Source organism: Mchenga conophoros, linkage group LG16 (genome assembly GCF_057382185.1).
Source record: "Mchenga conophoros isolate Kocher_MC1m ecotype Shallow Benthic linkage group LG16, M_conophoros_male_GT1.1, whole genome shotgun sequence".
NCBI classification, from domain to species: Eukaryota; Metazoa; Chordata; class Actinopteri; order Cichliformes; family Cichlidae; genus Mchenga; species Mchenga conophoros.
Window position 1 is genome coordinate 21,786,221 of NC_140541.1, and position 12,418 is coordinate 21,798,638.

The 12,418-nt window shown below is 37.3% G+C and overlaps 1 protein-coding gene across 2 annotated transcripts in view; it reads left to right on the forward strand.

Annotated features, from left to right (window-relative positions):
* The first annotated feature begins 9,486 nt into the window (after positions 1-9,486).
* Positions 9,487-12,418, forward strand: part of LOC146556742 (glypican-6-like) — a 78,159-nt gene continuing 75,227 nt past the window's right edge. For both annotated transcript variants that reach the window (XM_085248917.1, XM_085248918.1), the window contains exon 1: positions 9,487-9,939. In XM_085248917.1, coding sequence (XP_085105043.1) covers positions 9,789-9,939 — 151 coding nt within the window. In that variant the 5' untranslated portion in view covers positions 9,487-9,788. The remainder of the gene's footprint in view (positions 9,940-12,418) is intronic.

Consider the following 12,418-nt stretch of genomic DNA (forward strand, 5'->3'; position numbering starts at 1 on the left):
CTTGTCTCTCTGCAGTCCCTAATTCAGTTTGAGCATCATTAAATTTAAATATTAGCACATGTTTTAGTAATGAATCTTTTGATATTTCTCATATATACAACAACACAGCAGTGTTGTTAAGTGTGGCCATATGTGTTTTTACTTGAATCCACCCACAGTCCTCCTAACTCTACTCCCATTAAAGAGGTCAACTATGCAATGGCTAGAGCATCCAAGGTGATCATGTAAAGACAACTCATTAAAATAGCCAGCCCTAGACGGTGCATCTATATATGTGCAAAACTACCTAGCTTGATTGCTTTACTCGTGCTGTCTGCTAGTGTTTTCAGGTTCTGTATGGTGGCAGTCCAGATAAAGATTAGACTGCAATCCAATGATACAAGAATGTCAATTAATTTCCTAAGTCTGCAGCCCCAAGGACAAAGTCATTTGCTCTTTGCTTTTTACAGAACTGGACGGGATTTTGTAATTGATGATAATTTAAAAATGTTAGCATTTTTGCTTAAGAGGTTTTCAAAGTATACCATATTGGGTACATAGTTATACTGTTGTAAGTTGTAGCAGACACAAGATTTGTTTTCTTCTGAGTTTTTTTGTACTTTAACTGTTGATAATTCTTCGTTGTATAATGGATTCATTTCTCATAGTCAACAAAGCACATGGCCCAGAGACATCGTTGTTTCTATTGCAATGAACAATAGCAAGGTGAACAAGAATGAATGATGAAAATCTGCTTGTGGTTTGAGTCTTTCTGTGCCCCAGGCTTGTTAAAAAAATACACAGGGCTTCTGTGGACATAAACTTTACATTGGAATCCTTAGTTGTAGATGCAAATATTCAAATAGCACAGTCAAGGATGTCTTCATATAATGAATAATGTAAAGTATATATAATGTCATTCCAGCCATGCTATAGCATTTAGTAGTAAGTTTCTGGTTCTACAAATCCACAACAGGTGAAAATATACAGCAATTTTCTCAATTTCACAGTATTTGGCAGATTTGTAGGTATTTCTAACTTTGTTATCAGTTGTGACAGCGTGCTTACTGTTATTAGTGTGACTGTCATTATTTCCCCAGGTGATTCTGTCTGTCTGTATGAGTGTCATCATAGCAAAATGTGGTCCTGGAGATAAAACCTTCTTCAGCAAGTACTACAAGAGAGATGCTTTACTGTAAAAACACAATACCTTTCATAAACATCAGTCTCAGTTGCAGTTGGATCAAAATGTAGATGGTGTTTGATGAGTGTGGCCTAAATGAGGACTAAATAGTTTATATCTACCATTGTCTCCCATTAGGACACATTGTTCTGCCCTTTGATTTAATTCATTTCCAGCTGAGTATTTCCTGCTTAGTAACATTTAACTGTTTATATAACTTTCATTTTAAATAAAAATCAGGAGCTTAGATTTAGTCTTTGATTTATTTGTCTGACACTTACGCTGCATTTTCATCTTAAATGTCAGTTGCACTTGAACTGCTTTTCATTCTTCTGCAGAGACTTAATGTTCTTTAAGTATCACTTACATGTATTTTTAAATTACTGCTGCTTTCATCTCTTACTTTTCAATTGACAAGATAAATGCTTCACTTACACACTTCACCTTGATTCAGTGCTTACAGTGAAACTCCTTTCATCACATCATTTCAGCTGCTTGCTGAGCTTTATTTAGGATCTGTATTTTGACTGTACCTTAAGCTGTCATATGATTTCACATGTTTTATGTGTCCACTGTAAAATGTCAGGAGCTGTGAGTTGCACAGATGACTCTGCATTTTTCTGATTAAACTCACAAGTAGGTTAGAATCTTTTGACACACACACTTTCCCTTCATTGTACATTATACCTGAAATTGTAGCTTTATTATGGTGGATGGTTAAGTTGACTTCAATAGCCTCCACTGTTGGAGAGTAAATGTATTAACTATAACTACTTATCTTCTCATCTAACTACCTAGTTGTATGTAATAGAGTTACATAGTCCAAGCAGAAGAAAAGTCAGTGTGATCTGCTAGAGTTAGTAAGAAAGACATCTAAGATCATGTATTTTGATTTTCATTAAACATTTTCCACAAATTGGAAAATGAACAAAATCATAAACTACATGTGATCTGTTTGTCAGTTAAACATAAATAATAATAATAATAATACATTTTATTTAAATAGCGCCTTTCAAAGCACCCAAGGACACTGTACAACAGATAAAAACTGGAAATATACACAATGATAAAAATAGAAGATAAAAGTTAAAACATACAGAAATTTAAGAATAGGCAATTTTAAACAGATGAGTTTTGAGGGTGGACTTAAAAAGAGAGAATGAACTAATATTTCTGAGGTCCGGGGGTAGGGAATTCCAAAGTCGAGGGGCAGAGCAGCTAAAGGCCCTCCCTCCCATTGTGATCAGACGAGCAGAGGGAACAGAGAGAGAAAGAGAAGATGAAGATCTGAGGCAGCGGGATGGGAGCTTCATCTGTAATAAGTCAGAGAGGTACGGTGGAGAGAGAGATAAATGTAACAAGAATTTGTTTTAAAAATAGGAAATTAATTAAATATTAGCTTGAATCTAATGAAAAAAATTAGTAGTACAAACTGCTTTTTTTTTGGGGGGGGGGGGGGGGGGGTGTGCAGTGTTATTGTAGAACACAACTTTTATTTTACTGCCTTGCATTTTTTCATGCTAATCTCCAGTGACACACCTGAGGAAACATATGGAAACCTGTAGAAGATTTAATTGTTCAATCAAATAGTAATACAAACAAAGAATTCAAATACATATACTAGCTTAGTAGTTTAATTAGGCAATTCAAATATTTATCTTAGTTATTAAATTTTTAACAATTTGTAAGTTATTCCTAAATCTCAGTAACCCTGAGCTTTATGTCCCAATAAGACTGCTCAGAGTTTAGTGTTCTTCAGTGAATGTCCAAGCAAAAGTAATTTACAAAGAGCTCTGTGAGTGATAAAATTGAATCAATCTCACCTGGAATTGTGCCCGATTCCAGCGGAGAATCGAGAGTCATGTGCTGAATAGGTAGACCTAGATGAACTGTCTAATTATTTCAAATGCTAATTTAGCTGTGAAGCAGCCAGCATTTGTTTATCTTTCTCTCAGCGGGTGTCCTAGAAACCCCACTTACCCAAACACGGCAGCTTGTTTCACTGGGAGTGGATTAAAAGTTTCTGTCTTCTGAGCATCTGTTCAGTGCAGCAGGAGATGCCATGTCTCCCCATAGCTCCAGACAATTCATGCAAGAGACCATATTCACATCTCTGAGAAATATGAATAGGGACACAATGTTTGAAGGCACAGAGATTTCCAAACTGCGTATCCTATAAAACATTCCACATTTTCAGTGTTTAAAAAAAACATACAGCTGGGAGATAGACACAAGAGGAAATGCCCAAAACACTTTGCTTTCTCATATGCACTTATTTCCCTGTAGGTTGTCCCAGTAAGGAGTATGGAGTGGTTTGGAAGGTTGAGATGTTCATTGCAGAAAATACTTGAAAGAAGGTGGTTTATAACTGACTCTTCAGAGGCACTCAGTTTGAAGTAAATTGGGTTTAGCTTGTGATTTTTTTTCTGTCACTGTGAAGAAAAAAATAGATTTTGAAATTTACTGTTTATTGTCCTCCAAAAGAGCATATAAAGTTTATTGTAAGATTGTAAGAATGACAGTTTTTAACACGTCATTCCGACAGTTGCGTTGCTTTGTTGTCACTTAATAATCATCTCTCAGAGATGAAAATGTCTCATTAGCTACATTATGTCTTCATCTCAAGAAACCACATATTTGTAATAATTGCGTTTATCATATGACATAAGTCCATTTTTCAGTTCAGAATTTAGCCTGGTATGAAAAATGCCAGGAAATGGAGTAAAAGAATGTGCAAGACAGTTTTTTTTAAAGAAAAAAAGAATTCATAACCCATCCTTTTTCACACCATTGTGTGAGAGGTCAATTCACTTAATGAGTTAAAATGACATCAATGAGTACACGACCTTCAATATACAAAAAAGAGAGGGAATTAATGAATAGCAGGAATGTCAGTGTGATAAATCAATATTAAACACACTTTTAAAGTAATAGCAATTTCACAATGCCATTGTGATTCACTGATAAAATGTCATAAGGTTGAAATTCAGCACTGAAAAACACCCCTTTATTTCAGTATTACTGCAGGACATATTGTGCTACTAGTGTCTGCTAATCAGAAATGTGCCAAAAATTATACTGGTATTTTTTTTCCTTAGTTGGGTTTTTTTGTTTGTTTGCTTGTTTGTTTTTAGTTATTATAGGCTACAATTAAGCTTCATGTCTTGGCTATGCAACCAAGCTGTAAATCTTTCTCTGGAAACCATCTCTGTTTATGCTCTATTGTCTGCTGTGTATGATAAGAGCAATTTATCTCAATATTTGCACTGTATTAGCTACAAGATGATTATACTGCTATAGCAGCCACATGGCAGTATGATTATATTAAACTGAATGCTGAACAGAAACTCTGAGTTTGAAATGTGAATGAGAGTTGTCAGCCATTAACCATGCTATGCATTACAGCATAAACAGTCGTTTATGTAACCTGTACAAACATCGCGAGTTTGACTTTGCTTTGACTACTGTTTCTGATGATGTTTTTTCTCTGGCTAAATGACATGTAGAAAAGAGTATAATTAGTTGGCTATTTGGTATTAACCCATGACAGCGTTATTATTCAATTAGCAAGTTCTGGTCTTTCTTTTAAATTTTCATAAAAAAATGGCTTGTGGCAAATTGTCACCAGTGTAATGCTTACTATTTTAATTCAGTCCGTGTTCAAATCAACAGTGGTACTGAAAGAAAGAGAGAAAATATTCATTTTAGCCACTATGCATTTTTTTTAAGTTTGAAATACACTTCTTGTACACAAAATTGTGGAAAATGTGACCTAACTATAAAGGCATGTGAAAAAGTCAACGAGAGAATGATTAAAAAAGCAAAGAATTAAGGTGTCGAAGTAGCCCGGTCCAAAAGCTCAACTCAAGCAAGACACTTTCCAGTGAACATTGTTTCAGAATGTCATGAACTTAAACATTTAACATGCTAACTGAGGCCTGTATAGTCTGAGATGTAGCTCTTGGCAGTTTTTGCAGTTTCTCTCAGCACTGCATGTTCTGACCTTGAGGTGAATTTGCTGGGATGCCCTCTGATCGGGAGATGATAACTCACACCTGAATGGTCCAAATGACCAAGTCCAGACCTCAATCCAATTGAAATGCTGTGGCAAGACCTAAGGAGTGCTGCGCATAAATGAATGTACACAAACTGAAGCAACATTGTAAAGCTGAGAGACTAATGCAGTCATACAGAAAACGACTGCTTCTTGTTAGTGAAGCTAAAAGTGCTTCTTTAACTTCAGACAACTGAATCATGGTCCCGTACATTAATATTTCTTAATCATTTTTAGACTTTCTACCACTGATGGAAATTTAAATTACATGATTTAAACAAATATTTGAGTATACTCTTTTCAGAATAAGGACAGATGAGACACATGATTGTATTTTTAAAAGCTTTGTCTGGTAGTTTTCTACTTTGTGTTTGATTCAAATCTGAGGCCATATTTTTAGGTCTTCTACAGAAACTGATTGTAAGCTTATTCACATCAAACAGAAGGATGGTAAATAGTTCTGAAATCCTTGAACATGCATTTCATATTTCCTGATTGCATTATGTTGTAAAGTGACTTCTTGCTGTTATGTAATTTGTGGATATTTGTCCCAGAATTTTAAAACATAAACACATTTATTTATGACACAAAATCCTGTACCAGAGATTTTAGGGATGTAGCAATTAACATATTTCTTTGCTGTGTTTTGAGATGATTTTGGAACAAAGTCTTTATATTGCCAGAATAAAAAAAGGTTTCTGAATTACACTACACAGCCTATCAGGAAAGCCTACACTAAACATGCATGAAAGAAGATTTATATTGATTGAACCTTGGACACGACAGCAAATTTCAGCACAATGCAGTGTTTTTATCCAACTAGAATAATTGAGGGATCATGGCGATATTGTTGTTTTTCCTCATGTATTGAGGATTTGGAGAAGATGTACATCTAGCTTGTACATTGTGGTCGTGCCAATGAGTCATTTAGTCCGACACACTGACAGAAATCTGCATTCATCTTCCTGAGATTAAGTGAAGCGTTCGCTTTGCTTGCCACATATTTGATATCAAATCCATATAAGCTGTTCCTTACCCCCTTTCACGTTTGTGAAAATTTGTGGACACAGCCAAAAACAACAGTCAGGCTGTTTTGATTCAAGGCATCAGCTCTGAGATCCCAGCACTTCTTATTGTACCGCCTTGTTTTTTTGTTTTTTGTTTTTTACAGAGAATAAACATGGATTTTCTCATCTGTATGAGGAATGTGAACAGAGCCTGAGTCGATATTGGGGAGAAATCCGAGTGCATTAGGATGTAGGGCAGGTAGAACAATTTAACTCATATTAAAATACATATTTTTTTGTTGTCATCACTTGCAGTTAGGTCAAATATTATGTAATGTGCATTGGATAGTTTATCTGCATTCTCCATATCAATTTCCATTCAAAAACATAAACCCCTCAGTGCTTCTCTAGGGGGAAAAAAATCACTTGTCAGTTTCTAAACTTTTATTACAGTCAGACCCTTTTTGTTCCAGTCTTACCTTAGCTTATCTTCTTTACCTAATGGTGTTGATTTATTTCAGTTTTCTTATCTTAGAAACTGTGCAGTATTGACAGAGCTAATTAAAGATTGTAGCAAGTGAAAATAAAAAGTCAATTCACAGGTCTTAGCAATACTATCCCAGCTACCATAAAGTGAACAGAAAAGTACACAAAACATAATTAAACAATACACAAACTCACAAAAACCATCATCATCCCAGCCAGTCCCCACTGGTTACAAGAGCATCTTTATTACTTACCATTTTAACTGAAAGATTGATCATCAGTTGATTCACACTGTGCAGGTTAGAATGAATGTGTACTGGTGGAACAGATGGAGACAGGTGCACAATCTCTTCATTTGTTAGTTAATTGTTTATGAACGCTGCCTTAAAATAAATAAATAAAAGTTAATGCTTTTAAATAAAAGCTTTAATTTGGAGGTGGGATAGGACACGATGAAAAGTCCTGTAATAATGTTGTGTAATCGCCATATTAAAAGGCAAACAAATGTGATGGCCAAGGTAAGAGGTGAATATGTGGTGCTCTCCAAGGTGCTGTACGTGCAGCTGTCAGTGGCAGAGAAAATGTCTAAGCCTCTCACTTTAGCTTGCACCAGGTGTTAGTGTTACTTATTAGCAGCAGCTTATGAGACAATATCTTAGCTGCAGTTCAAACACTGAACTCACCTGTGTATGTGTGATGTGTGTTTTTGTCTCTTGGTTGCGAGACTTAAGAGGTTGTTACTATGCCTTTCTTCACCTTCTAATGTTCTCATAATAAGCACTGTCGGTGTCACAGCACTCAGTGTTTCTCTTCTATTAAGTTCTGTTTGTTTTGTTCTGAACCGTTTGTGTGACAGTATGCCAAAGTTATACTTTTGTCACCTTGACGGCTGAAGTGTTTATTGTTTCGACAAGTAGGTTCTGTGATTTTGACAAGATAATAAAGTTAAATGCTACTGCACTTCATGTTCTTGAGTCTCTGACCTAGTGTTTGGAGTTTTTTAAAGTTGTATTTTAGGTTAGCTTTTGTGGGGGGGTTTCCATGAGTATATGTCCATGAGTTTTCAATTCATCTGACCTCTCCTGTATCCCCGTTTACTGTTATCAAGTCTTAGTCTCTGTGGTAGGCATTTTTCTGTGTCGGTACTTCCTGTTTGTTTTGGTAGCTCTTGTCCCATGTGCCTTGTATTTACTTTTGCTTCCCTTGTCTTGATAATGTCTGATTAGATTCAGCTCTGTACCTGGGTGTTTCCCATATTCTGGATTACCTCATGTTTCTATTTAAAGCAGAACTTTGGCTAACTTTATGCTTTGTTGTTTCCCCAGACAGTGTTTCACTTTGTTTTTACGTATGAACTCTGATTAGCCAGAATAAATGGCTCACTTTTTACTTGCAGTCTGCCTCGTCCCATGTCCAAGCTTTTGGGTCCACATTTTAATGCTTCTATGACATCATGTTTACTACTCTACATCACTGGCTGGTTTGGGAATGCCTTGAAATCCCAGAATAACTGTGGTAAGTTAGAGCAGCATATTACTATGTAGTTAGGAAACTTGAAAGCCATCTTGGCTGCGATTAATTCTTTATTGTATTAAAATTATTCATCTGGATGAAATCATCCCCTGGGTTTCAAAGTTGGATACATTAAAGTGTGACATGTCCAGGTCAAAATGTCTCACTATAAAAGTAGAGCACAGAATTCATGAAAGGAACCACTAAAGGATGAAGAGACTAACGACTAATTCTATCATCCCTTTACTGAATGTCAAAACAGGGGGACTACATTTGTTTTTGGGGAATAGTGTTTGACCAGTTGCAAACATAAAAGGGAGTACAAGTATATGTTGATGCTGTGATTAGCAGTGTTTTTATTATGCAATTTCTCGGAACCTCTCAAAGGACACGATCGACATGAACATACATTAAGAATTCTAAAAAATAATGACCGTCTTTCATGTGGGGAACTGAATGTGGCCTCATAAAGCCAGAATACAGGCACTTTAATCAGTAAAGCAGAACATGCCTCAGTGTTGCCCTTAAACCTGAACCCCTTGGATTTGGATATTTAATTGAAGATCTTCCAGTGCTACCATCTGAAACAAGCCGGTGTCACTTTTAAAGAACTTTCGAAATGTGGTAACCCATCCCACTGGAATCCTTTGCATAGTGATGGGAGCCACGTTAATCCACTGTTGATCTACCCAGGGATTAAGCTCTTCCAAAATCAATAAAACTGTGAAAGCTTGCCTTCTGGTCTTAATCAAATCCTTTACATTCGTGACTTATACAGTTTGATACTACAGAACCTGATAATTTGCTTCTGTATCAGATGAATGTAGTGAAAAAATATCAACATTTGCATTTTCTAAGCTCAGCAGAATTGCCACCTCCCCAGTGGAGCATAAACGTGCAGGCCAAGTAAAGGTTTGTTAAATTGCAGATATTAGGAAAAAAAATCCAAGTGTAACAGACTGCATTCTATAATTCACACTCACGAAAAACAATGGGATATACCCACAGGCATTTATGGCAGCGATTCAATTTTAAAGTCGGCTCCATATCTTCCCATTTTTAATCCAATAGCACCTACAGGATGTTTTATGTATTTGTTACTTTCTACCAGGTTGTATCTCATATGCAGGTGCCGACCTGCTACACTGGATGAGGCTCGATTCCACTCCACGTTTTGTGTCCCGCTTTTGCCCTGCCGGTGCATCTGAACACACAGCGCTCTCCTCCACAGAGCATTTCCACTTCAACGCAGCTACAATGGGCTTTCTTTGCTGAGCGAAGTTGAGTCAACAAGCCGGGAAACGCGCTCCTTGGATTCATGTGGCACCTTTACGCTCACAGCTTTCTTTTCTACTGCGCCGAGGGACTTTCAACTGAACTCGGTGGCGATACAAACCCGTTGTGCTTTGGGGGATGTGTTAAGAGACTATAGTTGAGTTTCAACCACTAAAAACGACCAGTCATTAAATAGTCTACCTGCGAATCTGCTGCAGGAGGGGGGAGTTTTGCCAGCAAGCGGGACACTGCAGAGTACCTAAACAGTGAGGGATCTGTACAGAAGTGAACGATGCTCAGACTGGAGACCATCATTTGCACTTTTTCTGTGCTGTCTGTTGCGGCAAGAGCCGAATTTAAAGCGAGGAATTGCAGCGAGGTGAGGGAGGCTTCCATCGCGAAAGGCTTTGGCTTCTCACATGTTCCCCATCAGGAGATCCCAGGTAAGGGTGGACTGAGTTACTGGCTCACGACCTGCCGGTTACAGCATCCGAAATGATCGGGAATATGCAGCGACTTTTACAAAATAAAATAATAATAGTAAACGCGTCTGTGTTAAGTGTTTATATCTGAGAGGAAAAGTTAAAAATACTCAGCAGTCCTATTGCAACTCATTTAAGACGCTAAATCGTTTTAATGCTGCAGGGGTACGCTACTGCGACTGCACCACGTCCAACTAATCGGTTCCAGCTTTTCAACCACCTGTCACTCACAAAGTACCTGCTGTGATTTTCACTCACTGAAGTTAACTTTATACAAATGTGAGCTACTTGATTTCCAAAACGCTCCTGACTGACTACCTGGGGGTAGTGAGCTTCCCACAGCTGCTTGGAGAGATCTGCTCTAATCGGGAACCCACGCATGTAAACTGCCTGAACGCATAACTACAGGCTTATTTAGTTATATATATATATATATATATATATATATATATATATATATATATATATATATATATATATATATGTGTGTGTGTGTGTGTGTGTGTGTGTGTGTGTGTGTGTGTCATACCGGCTATCCTGCCCTATCAATGCCGAGTGTGAAATGTGTCTGCATGTCTCCAGTAGAGGTTTCTGACGGTGAAAACCAAGTAAGGGAGCCCAGTGAGTGGACAGCTGTACAGATTAACTCCTGTCCTGTGAAAATTGGGTGATTAGATAAAATGAAGCTCATGCAATGCTCAAGCAGTAGACCACAACCGCTGCTCACTTCATTTGGCATTGCATGGTTTCTGCCACAAGCCTAATAAGTAATTATCTTAAATATACCTTGTGTGAAATAAGGCAGGCCCGATGCATCCCTACTGGCATGTAAAACCAGATTTTATGATGTTTTGTTGAAATCTTTCTTGGTGTTCTCTGGCCTTGATTACACATTACACACATGATTTGAAAAATGACTTAAGGTTACAGCGTCAGTGTTTCGCTGCAGCGATACTTAAATTAAATTGGTCTGTTTTTCAGGCATAGTTTGGATATAAATATCATTATGTCATCAGAACAGGAGTATGGATGAGAGGCAGTCTCCCCTTTCCGCCTCTTTCATTGAATTGTCTCTCCAGGTCGTCATTGTTATGCTTCAAGGCCAATCAATTATTCTTTCTATAAATCAGGGAATCTGGCACAAGTAAAAGGCTGCATATTTGATAACAGGCACACCTGTTCAGAGACGGGTTGAATAACTAACTGATTAAATCCGTTGGATCTGTGTCTCTGACATCAAAACTAATCTCTGGAATGAGTGGAAAAAATCCAATCTGTCTCTTTCCTGAATTATGTCACCCTGAATAAAAGTCTTTTGATCTTCTCTTTGAATGAGTCACAACCTTACATGTCTTCGGGAGAAACGCTTTATCAACAACTCAGCAAATTCGCACAGTGATAGACATGTCCTCTGGGCTCAAAGCTCATTGCCTCTTACTCATGCAAACAACTTTCAAGCCAAGCCAGATCTTGCCTAAAATAAATTTGCAAATTCCTTTTGATTAAAAGTTGATTAAAATCGTAACATTGTCCTATCAATAAATAAATAAATGAAAAAACCTTCAAGTTGCTTCTTAGCAGAAATGTAGTAAATGCAGAGAGCTTTCTTTTTCGCTATGTAAGTTTATATTAGTCTGAACTGATTTAAAATTTAATCTCGTGGCTGGCACACGACTTGTTTGCACTATTTTACTTAATCTCCTGAAAATAGAGCCTTTGGTTTAATAGCTGATTTGGGGATAAATGACATCATTTGGACTATAATTGAGTAATATAGCTTATTAAAATATGTGTATTTTTTTTAACATTATAGACAGTGGTGGTGCTGTGCACTGTTGCCTCACATCTAGGGTGTACTGGGTTTGAATCCACAAGCTTACTTTACTTTACTTTACTAAGCTACTTTGGGAAGGTTGCATGTTCTCCCTGCCTATGTATGGGCTGTCTCCGGGAACTCCGGCTTCCTCTCGCACTCCATGAATATGAGCGTTAATGGTTTTCTGTCTCCCTGCGTGTCAGCCTCACGACAGACTACCGATCTGTCCAGGGTGTACCCTTCCTTTAGCTCTAATGACAGCTGGGATAGATCCCAGCTTCCCTGGGGTTAAGAAAATGGATGGATGGATATATTTTTATGAAATTCACTTGGCAGATGTTGTTAATAATGCAGCATTATCTGCTTTTAGCTTCGGCCCCTTTTTAGTTATTTAGTTTTTTCACTGAAATGTCATTCATTTATATTACACACATGATGTAGAGGTAGTGGTGTAGTCAATGAGTGTGTCAAGGGCACGTTACTGTTCACATTTTATGATTTGTGGAGTTTACAGACAGATTGCAAATGACATTAACACCAATTCACAGATTAATGCGAACTTAAATACTGTTTTTGTGCAGTTCGTGATGACTTGAAGAGCTGTTTAGGACGGACGACTTGATC